Genomic DNA, 25,781 nt, shown 5'->3' with positions numbered 1-25,781 from the left:
TGTCTGAACCAATTTATTGAGGGTTTAGTTCTCTGCTTGTCACACTCAACTGCAGATCTGTGACTGGCTGGAGATTGGTGCTGCAGTGTGGGGAAGAGCAGCTCTCTATTGCCATACCACCCTGCCCAGACTCTGGCACTGGTGATTTGCTTGTCGATCATTTCTGGGAGATCCAGCTTTACAGATATCATCTGCAGGGATGCAGCAGAGAGGGACTCAACACAGGAAAGGTGGAACCTGCAACTATGGGGCCTTGGCAGCAGAAGAGCAACTGCCTCCCCTCAAAGCAGCTCCTGTGATAGCAGTGTCACAAAAGTTTACATTCACCTGAATTAGTACAAGATCCAACAACAATCTTGGTATATTAGACGTGTTAATTACATTCTACAGAGAAATAAATTTATATTTAAATTGTCTCTAATAATGTAAGTGCACAGTGAATCTACTGTATTTCCTTATGCTAAAATAAGCAACAAAGATGTGATGATAATTTTGCTTTAAGAAATACTATTAATTTGCAATAACACAGCTTCTCAATAACACAAAATAATAGATAACCATGGATCTAACTGTCAGGCTCAATTTATGCTTAATGACATGTGAAGTCTGCTACTTAACTGCCAGAGAAATGTGGGTTTCTGGGTGTTTCCTTCTGTTCCTTTCTTAAATATGTGCATCATTCCTGCCTCCTAAAGGCTTTTCCTTTAAAAGGTTGTTATGTGCCTTTAATACTGGGGGATCCTACTCTTCCTAGTCATTAGACTGGAAAGTCTATGTGTTACACAAGCATTTGCGAAAATATTTATATTCCAAGCCTGTTTCAAGACTACCTTATAAATATTCAAATGATCTTAGATTCTGAAAGTTACCAGGGATTAGTCTAATATTTTCCAGCCAAACCCCAGAGTTTTAGGTACTGAACATAGTGTACCTGAAAGAGAAGAACAAATTGGAAAAGTGTAAATGTTAGGGGAGGTATGACCCAGAATCCAAAACTTCAAATACTTTTTCCTGAATCACCTTATTCTGTGAGACTTGAAACCTGCACAAACACGATTTCCTCCTGAGGCAAGAATTTGAAATCTGGAAGGCTGAAAAACAACTTTCCCAAAAAACTTTCTCTTACATCTCTGCTAGAAAAAGTCCAGGAGTGCGTGAAAGCCTGGATGTGAGCACCTGGATGTGACAGGGCCATGCTCCTGGGTGACCTGCCACTGCAGCAAGCCACAGGGTGACTACTGAGCAGGGCAGCCTGAGATCCAGCAGCTGCAGGAGGAAACATGGAAACAACCTCACTGAATTGTTTGCTACAGCAGCACATCTGCATCTCCTCTAGACCAATAAGGCCTGGGTGGAGAATGGCTTTTAACCTGGTCCTTCCTTTCCTCTTTCTTTGTGTGCTTCTCAAATAGCACAAGGAAACAGATGGTCTATCCCTGGCATTGTGCCCCACAATTTTGCCCAAAAAAGCCTGAGCCACAGAATTTTTTGGAGGTTATGATGAAGCTGGACATGGCTATCTATTGGCCAGTGTCCTTGACAGGACATATTCAATTTCACACATTTTATATGTGATGTAAATGACCAGACAGAATAATGCCTTCTACAGGCTTTCTGTTCTCAGAGTCCTTTCTAACTCCATCTTCTGGAGTAAACTCTTTACTGTTCATGCTTGTTGCTCCTGTCTATTTCCCTTTCCCTGGATGTTACCACATGGGATAAGCAATGCATGCTGAGTACTGCTCAGACACAGCCCACTGATCTGCCAGTGAATTCCTTCTGTGGGTGTTTGAATTCCCCAACAGTAACTTACAGATTTAATTTTGTCCCATTATATCACTGAAACAGAATTCTGCACTTTCGCTTTTCTCTGTCCTGGGATATCTTATGCTTCCTTGTGCTATTCCCAAAAGCAGCTGCATAGGACATCATGTTTTGTGATGGTTTTATTTTTGGCTGACTCATAATTAACTGTTAGCTGGTGAGTTAAAGAATTATTCCACATCCCTTGTCTAACACTACAGACTGACTGCTCAGTGCTTTACAACTTCTTTTCTATTATTATTATTTAAGATACTGCGATATTCTGAATAACATAGAAAATTACTTTATTTGACTTTATTACATGCTACCACTGAGAACTCTTCAGGCTCCTCACATTACCTGCTGTTGCCAAGCTGATAAATATGAAACATTGCCTGTTGATAACCTGAAAGGAATATTATTTTCCTCAAGTGGAACAAGCTCTCCAGTTGTGACGTATTAGAGGGATCTTGATGCCAACTGCCACCCATTAACATGCTAATCAGCAGCAAAGGGAAGAGCCAAAATCACAAACCCAAAAACTCATCAAAGCTTGAAGGAAACCATGGTTTTACTACAGTGGTGTTGTACCAGCCACTCCTGCTCAGGCTCAGTATGTTCATCCTGATGGACGTGCATCCTATGGGGAAGAGCTGAGGACTTGCAGGACAAGTTACCACTTCACAATCTTTTCATCCAAAAGATTTAACCAGTCCTCATGACCTTTGCTTTCCCAGCTCCTGCCTGCCTTCCCATGACAATAGAGAAAATAAAAAAATACAAAATGTTCACAAATTACAGGATCTAATAACTAATCTTAGAAGAAACATATTACTTAGAGGTGATCTGTACCTTTAGTCATTAGAGTCAACAACTTCAGCACTTGCATTCCCAACTGTAGCTCAAACTGTTGTTATTTTTTAAAAACACATGTATTGCATGAATACATAATCTATTTCTTAGAGTTACCTGTTAATTTTGGAGAGATTCCGAATTTGTTGTCTTCATCATGAATAAATCCATATACTTCATTTGCAATTTCTGGCTCTTCATGCTGTAGGAAACACTCAGACACAATCTCATGTGACATTAAAGTCACTGCACCATGTCTCTCAACATCATTAAAATAAGGAATCATCTCTGCTTAAAAATGCAAAGAAAAATTTCCCAGCTGCATTATTTTCTCCTCTGGAGAAAAGATTTTGGGATCTTTTTTTAAAAGGACAAAATTAAAACCAACATTGGACTGAAAGAACAAGAATTTCCTTTACCTCTTAAAAAACAAACGCACAAATACTGATCCTTCTGTTACTTTGCCTCACTTCTTTGCAGCTAAAACATCTCTTAAGCAAAACCAGTAACTGAAGGGTGCAGCCAGTCTCTAAAGCTCAGAAGGGGTGAAAAACTGAGTTTTGAAACTTTGCAAACAAGTTGCTCTGAGCCAATTTTCCCACCACTGAATCTTTGCCATGTTTGTTCTCATTTCCCACAGGTAGTTATGGCATTGGCAATTTGAAATAACTTGCTGATATTCAGCATGTTGTTTTATTTCCTCTCCTATAATTGAGTTGGGCTGGTTTGACATTTTGATTCAGCACTGTGAAAAAAGCAGATCCAATTTACTGAGATTTCTGTCGTTGATTCAAAAGTACTGATTGAATTTCTCAGTACATTCATTAAAGGAAACGTACTTGACCTTACATTTGTTAGCAGAAACAAATAGTCATTCATCAGAAACAAGAGGAACATCTCACTTTCTTGGAGTAAGTTACAACTTTGGACAGGGTTGGATCTGATCTGAGCTTGGTTTCCACAAGGCCTTTCTGTTTTGGAGTCCCATAAAAGCCATTGCAGAGCCACTTCAGTACTCTGTTGACCCTGCACCGACACCTAAAAGGTTTCCAACTGCTACATGCTGTGCGAGAGAAGAGGTAGAACAGAGGCAGCAATAATGGCAAAGGACCAGGTCAATGCAAGGTGTTATCTGTAAAATTCAGACTCTTATAGTAAACGTGAGAATTGACAGCATAAAATGTTCATAAGCCAACTGCTCACTCTCCTCTTTCCGGGGACAAACCCTGGCTCTTGCTTCTGCCATCCTTTTGGAACAGACACAGATTTTGCCTGGACAAGGGCTCAGGAGGCTCAAGATGTTGCCCCATCAAGTCCATGCCCCTCTGCAGTTTATCCACAGCCAGCCAAAGTCTGAACAACCCATTTTCCCTCAAAACTTCTAGGTCATCCTGCGTGACCCAGCTGGCAAAATGCTCAGCACTGCTGATGGAGGAAAGAAAATAATAATGGTCCTTAGTACCCTTGTGCCACCAGCTTCTTTCCAACCTGGGGGAAGGGGAAGCTGTGGTTTCTTAATATGCTGTTCAGCTTCAGTATCCTGAAGCATCAGATACAAAAAAGATGCTTATATGCATCTCTTTGAACTTAGGCTGTTTCCATTAATCAATTTCACCACTCTGTTTTGCTGCTGCCATCAAAATGTACTCTTAGTATATGAAGCAAGGCTCTTCAACAGTTCTTCTAAAGGATGTGGGTTGAAAAAAGCACAGGAATAATGGATGAGGCTAAAAAGATGTGTTCAAATATCTGGTTTATTATACACGTGAAACCTAAATTTCAGTATATCGGTCACAGACTTAGGGATTTCAGAGATGCCTGGGTAGGTTCTTCCCATACAAAGGTATCTTATACACATTCTACACACATACCTGAATCACTTCTCTCTATTGTGTCCCACACTCAGGAGCTACAGAATGACAGGAAAGGGATGTTAAGTGCAATAATCCTGCTGAGCACTAGAAACCAGCACTTGTTCCAAAGATCCAGAAATAAATAATATTGGGAACTTGGAGAGATCCTGATGGTGGTTGTTCAGATGAGGTTTTCAACTTTTTCAATTTCTCTCTGCAGCAGAGATCTCTTTTTTTGAATCAGACATACTTTCAAATGGCTCATAGCTGATTCTCTAAAAGCCAATCCATTGTAGAATTCTCTCATCCTCTGCTTTTAATACAGTATTAGTGGATCTCTACCCCACTATTCAGTATCTGTTAAAATACATACTTTTTGCTTAAATTCCTAGACTTCCAAATAAATTACTATGAAAAGAGCAAGATCACTTAAAAATCTATTGCTCGAATTTTTAAATTCCTCACTTCACATTAAAAGACAGGATTCCTGAGAGCTTCAAGCTAACAGAACAGAACTTTAAAGCTTCATTTTTATTCCTAGGAAGTAGCTGAATCTTTATGTTTTTCCTGCCTAATTTTTTCCAAAACTTGAAGGATGTAAGAGTTGTGAGGACTTCTAGCATTTGTAATGTTAGGAAAATAATTAAAACAGGCATTATTTTCATTCAGTAAAAGTGTGACTTTTCTTTGGTCTTTCTTCCCTAATTTAAAAACTGTCTTCATAAATTTACTTAAAAGTGATTAATTATGAAAATCATTATGTACTTGACTGATTGTGTGGCAGCATTGATTAGGTATTTTCTACTTAGACCCAAAGTCAGATTAAGTAACACAACTGAACAGGCAGTTATTAATATTGCAGTATCTAGAGAATGGTAGGGATGACAAAAGTAGATCACTTTGCAGTGAGCTGCCACTTCTGCCTGTGTGACTGCAAAGGAAGAAGCAGCAGAACTGCCAGTGGGAATCAGCTAGCCTGGTCCCACTGAATCCCATCAGGGACTGTTGCTCTTGCTGCTCTGCTGCTATCTGCGAGTGCACAGACACAAACACACTCTCTACATCCCACAGTCTGCGAGGCCTATTTCACACAACTTTTATTTTGGACTACGATCAGAAAAACTCCCCAACTTTGAAAAAACAATAAAAAAATGCTCATGGCAACTCCTGTGAGTTTTAGTACCTTCTGTACAGCTGATGGCACAGCAGCACTGAATTTGCTTTATGTGGTAATTTAAGCAATTTAAGCTTAAAATGTTCCCAGGGCAAAAATTAGGGCTATGTCTAACAAGTGCATTAAGGCTTATTATGCCTATTAAGCACAGGGAGTCACCCTTGTTGTGGCTGCACATTATATTTGAAAGCTGTTCTGGGCAGTGTGCTGATTCTCTAATCAAACCAGTGTCAGAAGTACTTTTTGGTGACATTTAGAAACCTTCAATTACAAAACAAGTAGCTAAAAGGGCAAAGAAATGGGTTTTCCTAAATACAGTGACAGAAAACAAAAACACACATTGGACATAGGCAAAGAACTGGAACCATTCTTTTTGCATACTGTTTTTTACTTTTAATTCTGTTACTTTGGTGTCTTAAGAGACTCAAAATGAATAAATAGCCCAGTATCCAAGGGGAAAATAACCTTGTTATTTGAGGAATCAAAGATTTTGAAATTGCACAGGAGACAGAAATCAAAGATATTTTGATCTTGCAACATTCAAAATATCAAGTATATCTTGTTACTTTTAAGTATCTTTAGAGTTTAAAAATTAAAGAAGTGCTGACTCAGATTAGTATGAAGTTAAAATAACTTAAATCTTCTTTTTTTTTTTTCATCTTCCATAAATCTTTTATTGATGGTTCAAAATGCAGCATATGCTTCCAGAACGTTTATCTCATGGCTGGCATCCTCCAAGGAAACCAGATGGCAAAACCCATAAATCCTTTCCCTTCTGCTCTTTGACAGTCCCAATCAAGAAAGTTATGAGGCCAGAAGATCAGGTTTATATCCTATTGTTATAAAAACATTTTCTTTATGCATCCAATGTGGTTTCAATTTTCTCCAAATCCACAGTGGCAAATAGCAGTTTAATGAAATATTATATACAGACAGCTATTGGAAGAACATATACCACATTCTCTACTTCAATGGGAGGCACTGGTGTATGATTTCACACAAGAGCAGATGAGATCAGAAGCACTTTGGAGTTTTGATGCACATTACCAGACAGAGTTTAAATTTTAAGCACTATCATATAAAAAGATGTCACTCCCAAACAGTAGACAAGGATTTTGTCTTAACAAGTTGAAGTACAACTACAGACAAAACTGATATGGTAGGTAAATGTTTTAGGCCTCATCTGCAAATGGAAGGTATAATCTGACTATTGCCTCAATATCAACAGCATGGTTAAACAGTTTTGAAATTCTTCTGATCACTCACCTTAAAGAACCCTCACAAGATGAAAAGAAATCATTATCATAAATGTTCATGATTTCAAGACTGAAAGCTTGAAAGAATTGACAACTTGAATATGACAGTTAAGATTGTGTTGGTTGTTCCTAAGGCTTCTGGGGAAATAAAATGTGCAATTAGAGCTCTTTGATTACCTGAAGGAACTTCAACACTTCACAAATTAATGCTCCAAAGTGAAATACTACTGGAAAATTTTAGTTTGCTTCCCAAGAAATATTCCAACATGTTTTGATGAAGAATCTGCAAAACAATTGTGGATGTTTATTTCAATTCATCTCACTGTATACCAATCAGTGAAAACAGCTGTTAAAATCTAAACTTCCCTACAAAATTCATTTTTTATTAACTTTGCCTTTTGCTAGAAAATTCTCCCATCAAAATAATTTTAAGATTCTAAAGAATCTTCTGAGGAAACAAAGGTGGGAGGAATGATAAATTAAGAAAAATACAACACAAATGCCAGATTTTATTGAGATACTATGTTCACATTGGTTTGTGCACTGAACAGTCACATTTGGCTAAAGACAACCATGTTCATGACATGAAGACACCACACTGAGATGGCACACAGGGAAAGCTTAAAGCTTGGTCAACATGGTGTGCCAAATTCTCCTTTGCTTGACCATTGTGTTATCTCACTGGAATTGCACAGGGTAGAGACTACAGCTTGCATGAAAACTACTGATAGCAGTAGCTGATATGTGCAAATCAAAACACACAATTTCTCAATATTAGCAACCATACGCAAACACATCCTGGCACAGCTTCAGATTGGCCTCTGGTTATTGACAGTGGTTGTAAGAGCCAGGAAACAACTCTGGAAGAGTGAGTCAGGTTCTTGTGGCTTACAGTCACAGTCCATCCTTGTGGCTTAGGAAATCTCTTGAAATCATTTGGCTCTTTCAACAGCTTGTTTTGATGGGGGCTTTGTGGTGGGTGCAGCTCTATATCTGCAAAATACCAATAATAGTTATGAGTTAGACTGAACAGGGGAAGATTTTTTTTGCTACAAAAAAATCCAGAACAAACCACAGAGCTCAATCCATTTCACTGGCACAGATACTTCTCTCCAAGTATCTCATTTTATTCCTAACCTTTATAAGGTGAAGACCAGCACCCCTAAAGGGCATTACTGCAGCTATGCAATACTGGGATGTTTGTGGATAGGTAGCTCTGCTGCTGCTCCTCTACTGGGCAAGTGAGGATTTCCCTTTGCATGTGATAAAGGCCCCATACACAATGGTGCTAAAACAAAACAAAAAAGGTTTTGTAGATAAAGACACTCATTCATCTAACATTTCTATGAAGTGCCTCTTGGAAAATGCACCACTAATATCTACATCAAATCATGCATTTAATTTCTTTTTAATGATAGACATACTCACAGTGTGTGACACCAGAATATATTCCAAATTACATTGGAATTACATATACAAATAAATTGCTCTACTGCTCATTAAAGCAGGATTGATTCTGAGGTAAAGTACAACAGCTGTTGGTACAGATGGGTTTAGAAGCAAATACTTGTCTGGATATGCAAAAAAAATGGACATGCTGAAGTCTCACTGGACAATTTCAGCTAACTCAGCTACTGACAGAAGTTCTGAAGCATGAAATCTTGGACTCAAGACAGATGGCAACTAGCAGCAAGAGCATCCTAACCTGCAAAGTACATCACTTCAGTACTCGTTCACTGAGAGTAATGATGCTTATGTGAATTATAAGTGATACTTTTTGTAGATTCTAGATTATTTTCTGCTGAAGACTCTGAGGATGGTTACACATTCCTGATAGATTTAAATGAAAACTTGAGACATACTTGTAAACTTAGATTTGTACCCTTCCTCAGCACATCCATCTGTCTGACAGCAGTGTGCCCTGGCACCTGGGGAGGCAAACCCCACCCTGGCACAGGTTGCCCAGAAGAAGGTGTGGATGCCCTATTCCTGGAAGTGTTCAAGGCCAGATGGGGTGGAGCTCTGAGCAACCTGGTCTACTGGAAGGTGTCCCTGCCCATGACAGCAGGATTGGAACTAGATGATCCTGAAGGTCCCTTCCAACCCAAACCATGCTGGGTTTCTCTGATCCCTTCTCCCTATCCAGTGTAAGGATATATGGGGATGGTTCAAAGTTGCACCAGGGGAGGTTTAGACTGGACACTAGGAAGTATTTCTTTACTATTCAATCTGCTTCTTCAGTTACACTTGAGGATTTGATTTCTCCTTTTGAACTACAGTACTTTGATTTTTATTGTATTTCACTTTTTTTTTTAATTTCAGAACATTTCTCGAGGGCACTGACATAACTCTGAAAGGTAGTTTTAGCCCCAGAGTCTTGCAACCCGTCTCAGGGTGGTGTCATTCAAAAATTTTATTCATGTGCTCTTTAGTCCTTCAGCCAAGCTCTTACTACTTATCTGGGATAATGTACCAGACACTTCACAAGACATCCTTCTTGTCTCCAAAAATGTGGTTGAGAATGAGTCACTAAAAATTTCTCTGACTGCATTTTCGTCTGTGATCTGTAATCACGGTCACTTGTTCCCACTTATCTGATAGGCAAAATTACCTTGACAAAGAGAGAAATTTGATTGGTTTGTCATGATCTGTCTTCATGAAATCTGTGTCAGATTTTTCTTGTGCATAGCTCAAATATTTAATAATTAAATATATCACTCTAAGTATGAAGCAATGCCTTCGTCTACCTAGTTTCTCTCCTTTCCCTTTGTAAAGCTAAGAGCTGTGTTTGCTCTTCTGCTGGAAAAGAGCAGGCAAACAAGCTTGAATTGTATGCTGAACTACACCAGGCACAAGGGGTCCTGTTTCTAATTAAAACTCAGTGAATTTGGCAGAGGAAATATGCCTGCTAAAGGAAATCTAATTGGCACCTGTAGCTTTCTCCCAGCAGTAGAAATCCGTAGCCACTGATGGATTCTCTGGCTTAGTGCTGCACTGTGAAGTGACTCCCCATGACAGGTGTGGGTATGAAATCTGCAACAAGCATGTGTGAAAAGCAGAGGACAGAAAATAATGAGAGACCTGGAATTTCTACCAACACTTAGCCATATTAAGTGTTGAAGTTCAGAAAAGATTCTTGCCTGCTTTTCCATTCTGAATCAGGAAGCAAAAAGGCTCACAAGCTAAGGATATCGTTTTCCTGAATTTAGCTCCAAATGAGGTTTCAAGTATTTTGAGTCTTCACTATAATGCCAGCCTCATTTTGGCAACAAAAAAAAAGTTCTGTAATTCATCCACAAAAAAAGCTTCCAGATTTTTTGGTCTTTATATAATGCATGCATTCAAAGCCTACCCAAGTCTTTTGCAACTGCCTCTCAATTCTCTCGCTATAAGCAACAGTGGGTTAGCAGGCACCCTATAAGCATCAGCCTGAGGAAATGGCCTTCAGAAAGCAATGTCACGTTCACAGAGCTCAGCTCATCTCAGTTACTTGGTGCCTGCCTTGGATATTTTTGGATTTTCTCACTACAGACGGCTTTCTGACTGCAGGATCCATTTTAGTCTTTCCATGGCATTTTTCTCCCACAAACCATTTCATTTGCAACAGCAGAAAAGAAAAATGTGTGGAGGTGGTTAGGAGTTTTGAAATTAGTTTTGTTACACTTCAGTATTTTTATAAGGACAAGGAGCCCAAATCAACTTGTTATGCCGATAAAGAGCTCTGAGAAAGATGCATTTGCACTTGGGATGCATGGTGTGGCTTATTTAAAGGGTACAAGAGAAAATACACGAAACAGGGAACTCTTGACTCATTTATTTTCCTGCTCATCTGAAAACAACTGCTGAGCAAATAGGACCACTTATTTTTCTTGTGACAGACATTGCTGATCTGCAGCTATTCTCACATTCTGTAGCTGTTCAGCCATGAGCTTTCACCCCCTGCAGAAAGTAAAATGGATGTTTCATGCTATCTAAAGTCCTTTGCATAATTCATAAAGTCCTCATAAGCCTGGGGTACATTTTAAACACTACTCTGCATGGTCTGTGCCACAGACAGTTTGACCTTTACACATGATTTCAGCATAAAAATCAACTTTCTTGCAAGATAGCCCTCTCCAGTTCTGTAGCAGAATTTACCTGACAATCATTCCTGCATCCCCACGAAGCAAATGGAAGACTAAACTGCCCACAAGAAACTTCACTGCTTTTACCCTTTGTCACACAGGAGCCTTTCTGGCAATTCATCACTAAAATTCTTTTGAGTAAGTTACAGTGTCTGCCTCCTTAGTAAGGTCTGGTGCACCCAGGACAGCTCAGGGAAAGGACAATAACTGCATAAGGGGAATATAATCTTGTCTGGCACATAACCATGATGGAGTATTCATGTGCCAGTAAATCTAGAAGAGATTTGTCTGGGGAAGTACTCTGTCCAAATCTCTGCAGATACATCCCTGTGCAAGGACAGGATCAGGGCAGTGTATAAATAAATCAGTCAGAGACAGCTGGCTAGTGCTTTTCAAAAAGTTAAAAACCTACATAATGAATAATTTTATAAAATCCATGTAAAACAGAGTATACAAATACAACAGAATAAGATGAAAAGAAATGTTATTATGGTACCTCTTTTCTTCATAATGTTGGTAGAATCCATTCAGTGCCTTTGTCTTTAACATATCGAACTCCCTCTGGCCTCACTGTCTGTAAAACAAAGGCATTTTTAGAAGAATTAACATAATTATTCTTCCATCAGTTGCAAGTAGTAACACATAGATATGCCCACTGCACTAGAAAAAACAGATCCTGGAATCTTCTACAATTTTTAGAGGATGAGACAGATCAAATCCATTCCACTTTGCATTCTTGGGCCTCAGGGAGGCTGCAATTATTAACTTACTTGTGTTAAAAAGGAATAAACATCAAAGTGAAGAGCAGTTTAAGAGCAGCACTGTAGCACAAGCTGGCCTTGTAGCAGGAAATCAGGATATCTCCTGAAAGAAATTGTGTTAAAAATTTCCCATATTCAAGAAAACAGACCAGAAATCTCAAACTTTCGTCCCTCTCCAAACATAATCAGTCACAGTTGCTTTTAATGCACCTTCATCCAGGGACCCCAAAGCTCTGAGTGTGTGTGGGGAGACTCACAATATTTCTTTGCAAATACTACCCCTGATTTATAGAAAAATTAAAACTATTTTTAGTTAAGCATTTTACTAATTTCCCACAAAATCTTTAGTTCTGGCATCTCCCATCTTTTGAGCATTTGGTTTTGAAGCTTAGTAGCATTTGAATATTGTTTTTCAGAGCACAACTTCATAGGTTAACGTAAGAAATAGTTAAAATTCCACCATCTAACTAATGCAGACACCTGCTTGGTGCAGAAGGGCAGGAATCTTTTGATTCAGTGCAGATAAGTCAATTTGTCCAACTGACCAGAGTAACTAAAGCAAAGGCAGCCTGCAGTGGACCACTGTAGGAAGGGAGGAGAGAGATACTCTGCCAGCTTCCACTGATACCTGCTGACAGCAGAGAAAACAAAGTTCTAGAAGGAAAAACTTTCCTAAACACACTTTCAATATAATTTATTTTCTTTCTTACCTGATGTTTGTTCTTTCATTACCTTCTCACTTTCCTCATTCTGTTTCCAGTCCATATTTTCTGCTACTATGCTTCCCATTATAGTCCCCACATCCATGAATAACAAGTCATATTTGGAGTCTCTCCTCCCTTTCCTCTGCCCTATATCTCAACCCTGAACATGGGGTTGAGCCTCTGCCAGGCTCCCTCTCCATCTCTCTCCCCCAGCACCAGGCTTCTGCTCCCCAGCCCACCCCCAGCCATTGCTCAATTCCTGTCCCCAGGACTTTCCATCCCCTCTGGCATCGCTGCCTCCCTGCTTTGCTGCTCTCAACTCCATCAGTCCCATCCCTCTTGCAAAAGAGCAATCAGCTCCTTACAGTTTTCTCCTTTTTCTGCCAGTTCCAAAGCTTCTCCCTGCTTTATCCTGTCATCTAATTCTCCTTATGGAGCTCATCAATCTTCCTCCCAGGCCTCCCTGTATTTCCCATTACCCTTTAGTTCAACACTGACTTTCACCTCGTTTTCCACTTTCCCAAGTGTGGGCCAACACAAAGAGACAGAAAAGATAAACTTAACTTTTCTCCAAGCCAGTGTGTGGGGATTGAAAAACAGGTTCTCTGTATCTGAAAAGGGATGAAAAGTTGAAAATGCTAATATTTTAATTTAATAAGAAACTGAAGAAAAAGCAGATTGGGAAAGGGGAATTATTTGTTATTGAGGTGTTTTGAAAGCTGCATTTTATTTTATTTTGTTTGAATCGAAAAAACTGCAGTTTGGTTTCAAAAATGCAAAAATGGGATTTGATAGTTTAGCATCCAAAAAAATCTATACAATAGTATTTAAGTTAAGATCTTAGCTGAAAACAACCGAGTTATTTCAGCTGGGGGAAAAAAAAACAGACCCCAAAAGAACAAAAAATAATTCCTACCAGTTTCAGAGGAAGGCACTTTATTTTTGAAGCCTACAGCAGCTGTGGATATATTTGTAGTAAAAAACCTCACTCCTAATGAGCTGCAAGAATCTCACTGCTACAAGAAATTCTGTAAAATTTAAAAGCTAAGGAGCATAAATAAAGACATAATAAAAAATAAAGACATAAATAAAGACATTTCAAAATTTAATCTTTTTGAATGATGTACCCTTCCACTAAATTGGAATTCAAAATGGAAATTTTCTTCATTTCCTAAAAAAAAAAAAGTATTTTCTTTTTTTTTTTTTAACAGTTGAGCCCTTTTGGCTGACTTTTCCCCATACAGAAATCTGAGGTAGATGACTGGCATCTGAGGTAGCCTAACTGGGGAAAATTTAAAGATACAAGAACACCATACAGTTGAAATTACTCTTAAACCTAGAAGGCAAAATTATGAATGTACACTCCAAAAGCCAAGCAGTACTTCTGAATTCCAACAGCAGCTATCTGTTTCCACAACTAATAGTCAGATAATTGTACTGAGCTAAGGACAATGTGTGAGAGTTTTGTGCTTTTTCATCAAAATACTTGAATATTTCATATATTTGAATCACTCCCCATGAGGAATCTTTAATTAAGGAGAGAAATAGGGACAGGAAAGTCATCTGGCTATTTTTCAAGATGTGTTTTTCCTTATTATGAAATGAAACCATGAACTTTTGCATATTATGACATCACTGCTTTGTAAGAACAAGGAATTAATATCTTCTATTAAAGCACATTTTCCCCAGCACTTATGATTAATTTACAAGGCCATAATTCTTTCACACTCCAACCCAAAGGTCCCTGCTATCTGACTCTGAATGCATTACAGAGGTCTTCCTGTGCTAAGTTTTAAGGGAAATAATAAATTGTAATTTGCTATTCATGCTTTGCCATGGTATGGAACACTTTATCTAAAAGATCTTTCCAGACCTGGCAGAAATACCAGGGCAACTCAGAAAATGTGTTTACAAACTCTTTGGGTCACCAAGCTGGAGAGGCTCTCTCCACCTTTTATATCTCTGATGGCAAAGCTCATTCTTAGGGACCAGCAGAAATGATCACTCCTCTCCCATCAGCTGCCTGGCTAAGGCAAGTGTATGTGCACCTTTCCCAGAGTCAAGATGTGCCTCTGGATTTCCCCTTTTTTGCCTGTTTACCACTCCTATCCTGACAATTATGCAATATTTACTCAGTCCTCCTTATCTCTTGCACTGTGGAGATGTTCCAGCATTATTCACTCAGCCTTAACAAAACACTGAAAGTCCTGTGACTTCCTAGCTCCCCACATTTTGAAGGGAATAAACCTTTTGCACAAAGAGAAGTTTTTTGTTAGGAGAAGAACAAGGAACATGACCAAATTCCCTTTCACCTTGAATAAATACATCATGTTTACATATTCAGAGATTGAATTTCTTTGAGGCCTTTTTTTACCATCGTTACAGGTCTTCAACCTTCAAATGGGAGGAACAAAAACATCTACAATGAGTTCAGTGAAAAATACTTTCTCTTGGAAAGAGCTTAACAAGCAACTGAAAGGCAGGATCTTCATTTGTATGTGTTTGCTTGCAAACAGTGCAATTGTACTACCTTGCATATTATGGATCAACTCTGCACTCTACAAATAGAAATGTCTAACTCCAGTAACATTTAAGTAGTTCTTCCTTGTCTATACCAGTGGCTGAGCTCATTTTTGCTGAAATTCAATGCTCAGATGAAAATGTAAATTTTTCCTAGGGCTAAAAGATCCTTAGCTAACTCAATAATCCAATCTGTAATACTCAGTGCTGATACTATGGAAAATCTGTGCTGATGGTATGGAAGACCATTTGTTTAAGGCTAAACAGAAGCAAATATGTCTTTTGTAGAATCAGAAACTTTAATAAAGGGCTTTATATTCAGTTTATTGTTAGATTTATCATTGATCTTGAAATTATTTCCATAAAAATTCAACCACTCCACTTCTGTATTTAGATCTTGGATGAGCCCACAGAACAATGACTAACTTTCACTATTATGTGACCCAAGTATGATGAAGGCAAGCATTCAGGCTTGTCAGTGAAATCCTAAAACATTTCCAGAGATCTCTCAACCTTGGCAAAATAACTGGCTTTCAATTTCCAGCAACCCACCTCACCAACAGCCAACGCTATCAGAATTTGGATGTGAAATAATAGTAATTTGAAGAAACCAAAGAAGCAGAATAATAAAAGTGAAAAACAGGGGATGAGAGTAGTCAAAACTGTGCTTAAATATGGAGGAATTTGTCTGAGCAAAGCTCCAAGCCTCACAGATGATGGCTGGGAAAAAACAAAGATCCCTCAGCTTCCCAGCCTCGTAAGGTTTAGAACTGTGACTTGCAATGCCTGTATGAATGCTGGTCAGTGGGAGAACTTGAGATGCAGTTCACCTCATGATAGGAAGAGAGGAACAGCCTTTGCTACCCGAGCAGGATGTGGGTTTGCAGCAGGGCTCGAGTCCATATGGAAAGATGGAATTGTTTGGCAGCAGTGATGCAGTAGCACCTGCCTCCTTCCCTGCTCCCCATGTGCCAAACGTGTCTGGCACAAAAATAAAAGGCATGAGAAATACAGCACTGCTGTCCTGGCAATAGATTAAGAGCTGGTGCCATAGCAGGAAAACCTGAGGGAAGAAGTTAAACAGCAACACATTCAAAAACATTATGTTAGGTTATCATTAAAACACAACCATCTTCACGAGAGCATTTTGTTCATCCCACCCAAGAGTTTATTTAGGCTGTTCTAGCTAGCAGGTCTTAATTCCACTCTCTCTCCAGGACAAGTGTGAAGTTTTCAATTTGCAGATTAGTAGCAGTTTGCTGAATGTGTGACTTCAGCAGCTTGCTCACCTCATAGAGCTACAAAGAGAGGCTTTGCAGTTTTGACAGCTCTATGAACCACTTTTAAACCAAAGCCTGCCTTCTCTGGAGAACAAAATTAGACTCAGGAGGGGGCTTACTGCTCTATAATAGGCTATAATTACAGTAACTAATTGGTCATTAACTGACATAAATATATTATATATTTATATATAAAGGTATAGAAGTATTTTAAAATAACAAGTAAAAAGAAAACTTGAGTTCCCAAGACTTATTCCCCTTTTTCAACCTGCTGAACTTCCAGTGTCTAAATATGTACAACATTCCTTTATTTCCTACAACTTTACTGGTTTTTAGAATGTCCACGACAAAGGGTGAAACCTATTACATCCCATCTTGCCAAGAAGACTGGCAGTCAGATTTCACAAACGTAGTGAACTGGAGCAGCAGCAACAGCAGCAATTTTCCCATGTGAGTGGGTTCGTGCTGACTACATGCACTGTTCCTGCAGGCATCTGCCAACACAGTCTGGGCATGGACTACTGCTACTGAAACAAAGTGTTTTAGACTTCAAAGTCTGGATCCTATGTTAGGAAGGAAGAAAAAAAAAAAAAAATGACCCCTCTCTGTCACAAGCAAATACACTTAAAATCTCTCCTGAGATTCTTATTCCTAGAATTAATCACTATTATATGTTTATGTACTCTTGACAGGAAATCCAGAGCAACAAAGTCAATAAGTCTCTTCCTGATAAAGAAGCTAATTTACCCTCACCCAGTATTGCAAACTTTTACATTCTTCCTACTACTAAATAAATATACTGAGCTTATGCTAAATGTTTTGTATTTGGTACAGATTTCACAGAGCTGGCAAAACAGCAGGACAGCCTGATTACATCTTGACATTCCCATCAGAAAGAAAACACACACTGTAGGATTCCTCCACATCCATTTAAGGACAGAGTAAGGCTTTTGCTCTGCAGGTGATAAAGCACATCAATAACAACCAGTCTTACCTGCTGTCTGTAAGCTCAAGCCAGTATCCAGTTTGCTGCGTGGCTTGGTGCTGATAAACAAATAACAGAGAACACACACGGTGATGATGAAAGCAAAGAGGACCACTGCTGCTATTGACAGACCCACGAGTGCTCCAACACTAAGAGAGAAAAACAACAAAAAATTAAGTGTACAAACCACCTGGGGCACCTATTAAAACAATGGCTGAGATGATGTCTGGAGTTTACTTGTACTCAGGCATAGGAGTAACTGTGTGTTTTCCTGTAAACCAAAGTTTAGAGATCAATACATCAATTATGTAAACTGCAGTTATTTCACTGCCCTCAGAATGATCAATGTCATTACACAGCAGTTGAACATCTGGCCCCCAGTGACATTTCATGCATATTACTCCTGAGTCTGACTTAAAATGTATTTATGAAAATCAGAAATAACTTCATGCAGTAACTGATATCAGTGAGATCAAAAAGTTCCTCGGTGCACACACAGAGAGGGATTCTAGGGTTCCAGGCAGCTCAAAAAAACATAACTGTTAAAGCTGCATTTTCAATCTGAAATGCCATTTTTTTTAGTATAAAAAACCTTGTCATTCAATTCTGTCAGCAGATCTGCAGAGCAGGGTGGAGTACTGTGAACACTGTTGTGCCCTTGCATTAATGAAATAAATCTCCAATCAAGGCTGGAGAAATTCTCCCATGATCTTTGTCACAGTAAAAGGAAAACTAAAGCTGAATTAGTTTACTCACAATACCAAAGGCATCAAAGAAGCAGGAATTAATTACTCTAGAGGCCAAATATACAGTACTATATGTAGATTTTATCAAGGTACTATTCTGCAGGATAAAAGCTACTTTGTACACCTCCCATAGGCATACAGTGAGTCAGTATATGTATATACAGAAATCTCTCCTGATTTCCAACCCTTATTTTCAAGTATTTTCCAAATGTAAAATTCTCATGATGAAATAAAGGATCAAATGTAATACAGTCTAGCTATCATTTCCTACACTCTCCTGGGCCATTTGATGCCTTCCATGTTCCAGTCCTCTATTCTACAGTCCATAACAAAGATCCTGGTAAAATTATACAGCAGCCTTTTGGTCACAGGTGAGGAGTCTGAGGACTGAGAATCCTTATTCTACTGCTCTGGTATATTTACAATTTCAACAGATGTCAAAAGGACAGAAGAGAGATGAATGTATTGAATTCTACAAGCTCCATCTTCTAGTCATAAGAATGCCTTTATATATCACTGCTATCAGGGAGAAGTCAACTCTACTGTGGCCTTGCAGGAAGATGAGAAGAATTGTGCCTTGGGATGTTTTTATGAATTTTATATTCAAGATACTGCAAAGCTTCTCTACAAGCTCCCACAGTACCAGCACACAGATATGTCCACAGGAGAAACTCCTCAAATCAGCAGGATGAGAACAGCGGCTATCACTATGAGTTTCACATGAGGCTTTCATTAATTACTGCTCAGACTCAGTAATGAAGTTTGAGCAACATTTGGCTTCATGCACAGCTAAAATAATTTGTTATCAGCAAAATGGTTATGGAAAGAACAGCTTTACCCTTCTGCAGATTTTTCACAGTATTTATAATCTGCATTAAATAGGACATTTTTACATATTTAGGACATTTTTGTGCATATATGCACATATTAAGCAAATTCTTCCTTATTGTTTTTTGGCTCAAACAAAACTCGCAGGCAGGCAATATTCTGCTTTCTATGGAATCTGAATATGACCTACACTCAGAGATCTCACCTGGGTTCTGATCCAATTTTTTCATTTTCCCTTGGAACACCTTGACCCAAATAAATAAAATACAAGAAATACACATTACAGAAGGCTGAAGACCTATATACAAACAAGGTTCTTCAGAAAGAGTTATTCGTGCTTTTTTGTCATGACAGTACGAGCTTCATTGTAAGACTCCATTTAAATTTCAGTCTGCAGTGCAGGACTAAGGAGGTTGCTCACCATTATCCAAACATTAAGCAAGTCAACTGCCCTAAAGCCAAATACATCAAGTACATACTAATGATTATACATTTTTCTATTCAGACATTTGTTACTTCTTGGTTGTAGCTCTCCTCCATGCAGTTGTATGATACTGTTGTGTATTTCACAGCACAAAGCATCTTCAGTATCACTACACAACTTGTGTAAGATGCTTTGGGAGTTACAAAAGGCAAAGGCAAGAAAAATCTGAGGAACCTTCCAGGTCAAAGACTCATCACAGGTTATGTGCTACAAGAAATGTTTCTCATGCTCCAGCAGCAACATGAGAAGATCTCACCAGCATCACAAAACCAAACAGATACTCTGATTCCACTTCCTGAATGAATCAGGAATCAGGACAATTTGTACTCACTCTTTTTAAACACACAATGTTTCAATACCAGATTGTTCTCAAACTGCTGAAGCTGTCAACCCACAGAGAAGGTATAATTAAGCTCTATAAGATTAATTTTGGTTAAAGTTTGGGGATGGAAGGTTGTTTCTTAATTTATCTAATTCAGAGAAACTTAATATGTCTTCCACAGCTCTGAACACTGACATTTCTTAACCAGAACACAATCTTTTCCTTCTTTTTTTACTAGATAAAGCTGTTCTCAGAAACAAAATACCAAATAACTATGGTAACTTTAACAATTACACTTCTCTGAAGATAAAAAATTTTCAGCATGTCCTCTAGATCCTACAGCAATTACCATGGTGTTGCATATCTGCTTTAAAAAGCCCTTCCTAGAAACATTTTGCCACCTTCCATTCTTTGTCTTAAACACTGTCTGAAGGCCACCCAGAAGTCTGCTGGTCTCAGGGTGTGTCTTCTAGATCAGTCTCCTGACAGCAGAGGCACTAAACAAGCAAACTAAAAAGTCCCTCTTGCCCACAGCTGGGGCCTCATTAGTAAGCAAAATCCCCTGCATCAACAACCTACTCAACCCCAAAACAACAATCTGGCATAAAGATGGCAGTGAAGGCCCTAGGGCTCCCCAGGCTGTGTCCAGAGAGCTGCTGAGTGGGTTCATTGATTTATCTGCCAGTGGATATTCAGCATCACACACCTATAGTTATTTTTAATTCATAAAATTAGTCCATCCATGGCACCAAAAGCTTGGGAAAATTTTAATATTGGCTAAGCAGAGGCAATATTGCCCTCTGATAGACTAAAAGGAAGCTCATGAGTCATCCTGATCTGAGTAAATGAAATGTTCCCAATGCCGTTGTTGCAGTGACGTGCTGTTCATAGTATTTGCAAAGCACACAGATAAATACTTGGGAGACTGGAAGAATGGGCATAGAGAAACAAAAGACTTGCTATTTTGAAAAGCCAAAACAGATGCCTGGAGGTCGGTGCAGCCAAGCAAAGATTGGCCTCAGTATCAGGCCACCATGGCTCTATGGGTATTAATTAAGAAGGCATTTTGAGTAAAATCTATACACAATGGCTTGACAGAATTTTAATCAAGTATCTATTATTACATGCAACTTAAAAGATATGGCTTTGGAATGGATATTAGAATTCTATTTGATACTGAAAGAAGCCATTATAAAAATAAAACTTCACAAAAGAGCAACAAAAATAAATATAAAATATTTTAGAACAAAGAGAAACAAAAAGGCTGACTGAACATAACTGCAGTTCAGTACAAATACCACATGTTCAGCATTTCTCCCCTTCCACTCAGCTTGGGAGGTAAAGCAGATGTGATAGCTGCATGTGCACGCACAGCACACTGCTCTGGAGGCTGAGCTGCTCAGTGTTTGGCTCACTGGTGTTTTGTAGCATCTGTGTTTTGTGGATTCAAAAGCTGAATAACCTTCTGATGAATTCTGTCTTTCCCTAATTTTGCCTTCTTTGTTCCATGGGCTCCTGACAGCTGTAAGAGACAGGAAAATGATTCCTTCCCTCTTCTTTGAGGAAATAAGTCTTTCAAGATCTATTTTTTAAAAAACCAAACTATATTATTTTTTTAAATACCAGCAAAAAAAGTGTAAGTCAGAAATTAATAATTTTATTAATTACAAAGATAAATCAATAATATTATTAATTATATATAATAAATTCTGCTGATAATGTTAAACGTGTCAGAGCTGCTCAATTGTCTATGATAGTCCAGCAGCTCCCACAGCAGGAAAAACACAAGGGAAATGTGCAATAGTTTCCTGGGATTCTACCTGGCATGCCACCACACTGCAGTAATCCCTGAGATATCACCAACCACTTGTGGTGCACAGTCAGTGCTTTCAAATATCTGGGGTGGAGTCAAGCAAATGAAGATTTAGGAAAAGAATCCCAAAGCTCTGGAGTAAAGCAAAGCCTAAAACAGTTCCCTGTCAGAGCCTCCCAGTCCTTTCCCTTCCATCTCCAGACTTACCTTGGCTGGTTTGCTTCACCCTTGTTTAGTTTTAAACCTTAAGGGTTCCAAGTCTTAAAAGTGTATCCTCAAAGGCTGAAAGGAGCATTATAGGATTATTTTATCATATGGCTGTTACCAACCAATATCAGTAGTAGTCTAGTGATCACCAAAACATTGAGAGGCCAGGAAATGTTATTTTTATGTTTTCCTTAAAATCCTAACTGAACTGTCACATGAAAATGTATAAAGTTTTCAAAATTATGTAATATTATAATGTTTCCAGTGTGTTAATAACTAAAAATTATTCTATTTGTTACTGAAAACACTTACAGGAAGTGGTTCTAACCACTCAGTAACTTTGCTTGGAGAGGTAAATTGTATTTATTCACCTATTTTCCACAATGGATATAGTCATTTATGGCTGAAGTTAAGCACAACCAAAACTCCATGATTGACAGTTTCCATGAGTCCTTTTAGCAGCTTAGGGCTACTGTAGAAAGAAGGGGGGGAAAAAATCCTTAGTTTTCAAAGTTTGAGCCCAAATTTCTGACTTAGGTGAAGGCTAAGCAGTCACCTCTCAGACTGTACAAAATCTTTTTAAAGGAAGAGCTTTCAGGGAGGCATTTTATTAAAGCCTCTCCTGGGATTCAGTTCTTGGAGGCAGTTTTTGAAAATATCAAACTTACAGAGCCTTCACTACAACATCCAGATGAGATGTTGTGATGCAATATTAACTTATTCTTTCAGTTTTTCTGCCATCTTGAGAATGTTTAATGTGATTAAAGCAGTCAAAGGCTATGAAAAAATACAACCTTAAAACTGTGAGTATTTGATAGCATAAGTGTAAAAAAGGACACTTGGAGATGTCTTCTCACATCAAAGAAGCCAAGTAATTGTGAGTGTGTCACAGCAGTGTATGGCTGGGAGATCCCCACAACCAACCTACTATTTACAGCAGACAAAGGAGATTTTAAATAATAATACATTAAATATTAGACCAGATAAATTGAAATAGTAAGGCCACAGTACTGAACAGCATTAACTCACAAGCCCTGACAGAATTCACATGTGGAACTGCAGAGCTGCTGGCCAAGGTGCTGAGGGTGTCTGGTTGCACAGTGCTGATCCTGAGCCTGTCTGTGACCCAAGCTCACTCTCCCCAAATATGAGGGACAGATCCTTTGATGGTAAAGCCTCTATCCCAAACCATCTCGTTACCATGCTCTACACACAGGGAGCTGCTGGCACTTTCAGCTTCCTGACATAAAATCTTTAATGAAAGGATCAGCACTAGGATGAGGGGAAAACACTGCTGTGATAACCTGCTAGAGTGTCAATGGGCAGATGGATAGAGGAACCCAGTAGACAGAGTTAGATGTCTCAAAAAGCTTTTGGACAAAGCCCTCCACTGAAAGCGTGGTTAAAAAGACTGAATTGATATAGGATTAGGGGAAGGTTTTGCTACAAATTTAAGGCTGCTTAAAAGCATAAGGAGCAAAGTACAAGGCTTAAGTGGTCTCTTTTCAGTGTAAAGAAGTCGCTGAGAGGATTTTCATCCATATCTTCATCTATGACCTGGTGTAGAAATGAAATCTGAGTTTCTGATGATCCTAAACGCCTACAAGCAATCAAATGCTGAGGGCAAGGCTTGCAGAAAACTGAGTGAACAGGCAAAAGTGATGTACATGAGTTTCAGTGTAGATAATGTGTAAAGAACAAAACCAAGTCTACATAGCAATAAACTCAGAACAGGCAGTTCTGAACTCAAGAAAAGTTTTGGAGTTTTCAGTGACAGCTCACTGAAATCATGGAGTCGATATGAAGTGGCATTAATAGACATCAAAAACACATTGGCCACCAGCAGAACAGAATTTGAGAGTGAGACTGGAGCTGGAGGCAAGATTTGGCCACTCTGTAGAACCTTGCCACACCCACACCTTGGGCATGAAGCTCCAGGTTATGCACTTCCAAGATCAGCCCCGTGGAGTGAAAAACAGTATGGATGAGATGCAACCAAAACTATCAGCGTGATATAGCATCTGCCTCAATGATAATCCAAAAGCTGTTCAGTTTGGAAAGGTGAAAGCTGAGAATAGATGCACCAAATGCTCACAACATTTTAAACACTGCCCATAAGCTGAACCTGTAATTGCTGTTCACCAAATCTCACAATCCTAATGCTAGGGGGCACACAGGAAAAGTAGTTTGGAACAGTACAAAACAGATAAAAGGATCTATCTTCAAACAGCAGGTAGTGACTGCTGCCACCAGGGCTGCAGAAGCAGACGGTATAAGCAAGCCCAGAAGGGGATTTGACAAAATTAAGGATAATAACAAGTTGGTAAGAAACATAGTGGAAGCCCCATGCAGAGGTGTACTAACATCCTGGCACGGCCAGCGTGGATGCCTCGGAGCCCGCGGGGAATCAGGCACAGAGAGCAGCGGGGTGGCTGAGCGCAGCTCTCCCTGCCCCTGCTGGAGATCCAGCCAGAGCCAGGCAGATCCCTGCACTATCCCGGGAGAGCGCCAGGCTCATTATCTGCCCCTTCCAACTGGAAAGTTCCGTAGTGCTTTATCTCACATGGAAAAGTAACTCAAGTCACTGGGAACTTTACAGCACGCAGCATCTCAACGCGCTCAGGACCCGAGACAGCCGCTCCCCTCACGCCCAAAGGGCGGGAGATGCTCCGGGTGCTCCGCCGGAGGAATAGAGCGTTTCCCGGCGCTTCCTTACGAGTTATTTCCTTCAGAAACTACCCTGGCACGAGCAAGAGTCTCTCTGGGCTGAACATGCGGCTCTACCGCTACTCTCGGAGGGACCAAAGCAGCCTGAAAGTGCCCGGTTACAAGTACCTCACAAACACACATCCGAGCCGAGCTCGGGCGAACACGGGTCTCCCGCCCGGAGCCTCCACCCGCGGGCACCGCTCCCCTACCTGAGCCACCACATGTAGCTGTGCTCGTAGGGGAAGAAGCTGTGGGGGTCATCGCAGCAGTACTTGACGTCCTGGAAGCCGCAGCAGAACACGGCGCGGGAGTCGCCACCCGCCCGCGGGCAGCTGAACCCGCTCACCAGCACCTTGTCGGCGTTGAGGTAACTGCTGCACTCGGCGCTCATGGCGCGGCCGCCCGCCCGCTGCCCGCCCGGCGCCTCGGTTCGGCGGCACCCGGGCGGCAGGGGAGGCGAGGAGAGACTAGGCGAGGAGAGGCGAGGCGAGGCGGCTTCGGCGGGCGGAGCCGGGCGGGCAGGGGGCTGCGCTGGCGGCGGGCACCGCCGCGCCCACTGGCCCCGGGGCCGCCACAGCGCGGGAGCGGCGGGAGCCGTGAGGGGCAGGCAGGGGAGGGCGGGAGAGCGCCGTGAGGGGCCGGCCCGCGCTGCGATTGCAAAGGCTGAGGCACGGCTGTCCCTCAGCGCTGGGCCCCGTGTCGAGGAGAGCTTCCAGGGGTCCGTCCTTACCCAAAACCCGGGTGGGGTCTCAGGAGACGAAAAACAGGGTGAACCTGGGGAGGGATCACACTTCTGTAGGGCTCAGGCCCCTTAGCTTGATGAGGGGCAGAAAGTTCCGGCTCAAAAACAGATTCAACACTTAAAGATGCGCTGGACAAAGTGAGAGGATGAATGACAGTGATGTGGCTGGTGCGAAGACTCCAGAAAAGGGGAGATCAGGAGAAATCAATGAGTGTTGAATACCAACAAAGAAAAGGGCTAAATGATGATGAGATTTTGTGAGAGTTGTGACTTCATCACTTGGGTTGTTCTGACAAATCAGATATAATCAGATCAATTATTTTAATGATAAAATTGAGGATTGACTTATTTGAAATGGATAAAGACATTTCCAAATGTCCTTACCTAAGACCAGAAGGCAGCCTTTTCCATAACTTAACCTCAGTTATGTCAATGGTGTCAGTACGTGTTAGGATTTAATTGTGTGTCTTGTGTTATTTGGGATTAAGAGACCAATCTCCCGGTCATTTGAATCACAAAGACGTGGGGACTGTGTTTCTGTGATTGAGGAAAGTCTCTGATGGGGGGAGGATAGGTGAATCCCAGCTCGGAAGCCATCAGTTGTTTTCCCAGATCATT

At 40.2% G+C, this 25,781-nt stretch overlaps 1 protein-coding gene across 1 annotated transcript; it reads right to left on the bottom strand.

Moving 5' to 3' along the window:
- Nucleotides 1-7,427: 7,427 nt before the first annotated feature.
- SHISAL2A (shisa like 2A) lies at nt 7,428-24,985 on the bottom strand. Its single transcript, XM_056497590.1, has 4 exons — nt 24,631-24,985; nt 17,322-17,461; nt 11,559-11,636; nt 7,428-7,931 (listed from the first exon to the last, which is right to left on the bottom strand). Exons 1-3 carry the CDS (start codon nt 24,810-24,812, stop codon nt 11,605-11,607), a joined length of 354 nt encoding a protein of 117 aa, XP_056353565.1. The 5' UTR covers nt 24,813-24,985; the 3' UTR covers nt 7,428-7,931; nt 11,559-11,604.
- Between the last annotated feature and the right edge of the window lie 796 nt (nt 24,986-25,781).

The sequence above is a fragment of the Oenanthe melanoleuca genome, chromosome 8 (genome assembly GCF_029582105.1).
Source record: "Oenanthe melanoleuca isolate GR-GAL-2019-014 chromosome 8, OMel1.0, whole genome shotgun sequence".
Lineage (NCBI taxonomy): Eukaryota > Metazoa > Chordata > Aves > Passeriformes > Muscicapidae > Oenanthe > Oenanthe melanoleuca.
The sequence above is the reverse complement of the archived record's forward strand: the minus strand, read 5'-3'. Positions and strand labels throughout refer to the sequence as shown.

What these genes read in the sequence shown, in the direction of transcription:
- SHISAL2A (XM_056497590.1), bottom strand. Translation starts at nt 24,812, where the DNA reads ATGAGCGCCGAGTGCAGCAGTTACCTCAACGCCGACAAGGTGCTGGTG. An exon ending in AGCTACATGTGGTGGCTCAG is followed by an intron (nt 17,462 to 24,630) that starts GTAGGGGAGCGG and finishes TTTCTCTCTTAG; the next exon opens with TGTTGGAGCACTCGTGGGTC. An exon ending in CTTGAGCTTACAGACAGCAG is followed by an intron (nt 11,637 to 17,321) that starts GTAAGACTGGTT and finishes TTTGTTTTACAG; the next exon opens with ACAGTGAGGCCAGAGGGAGT.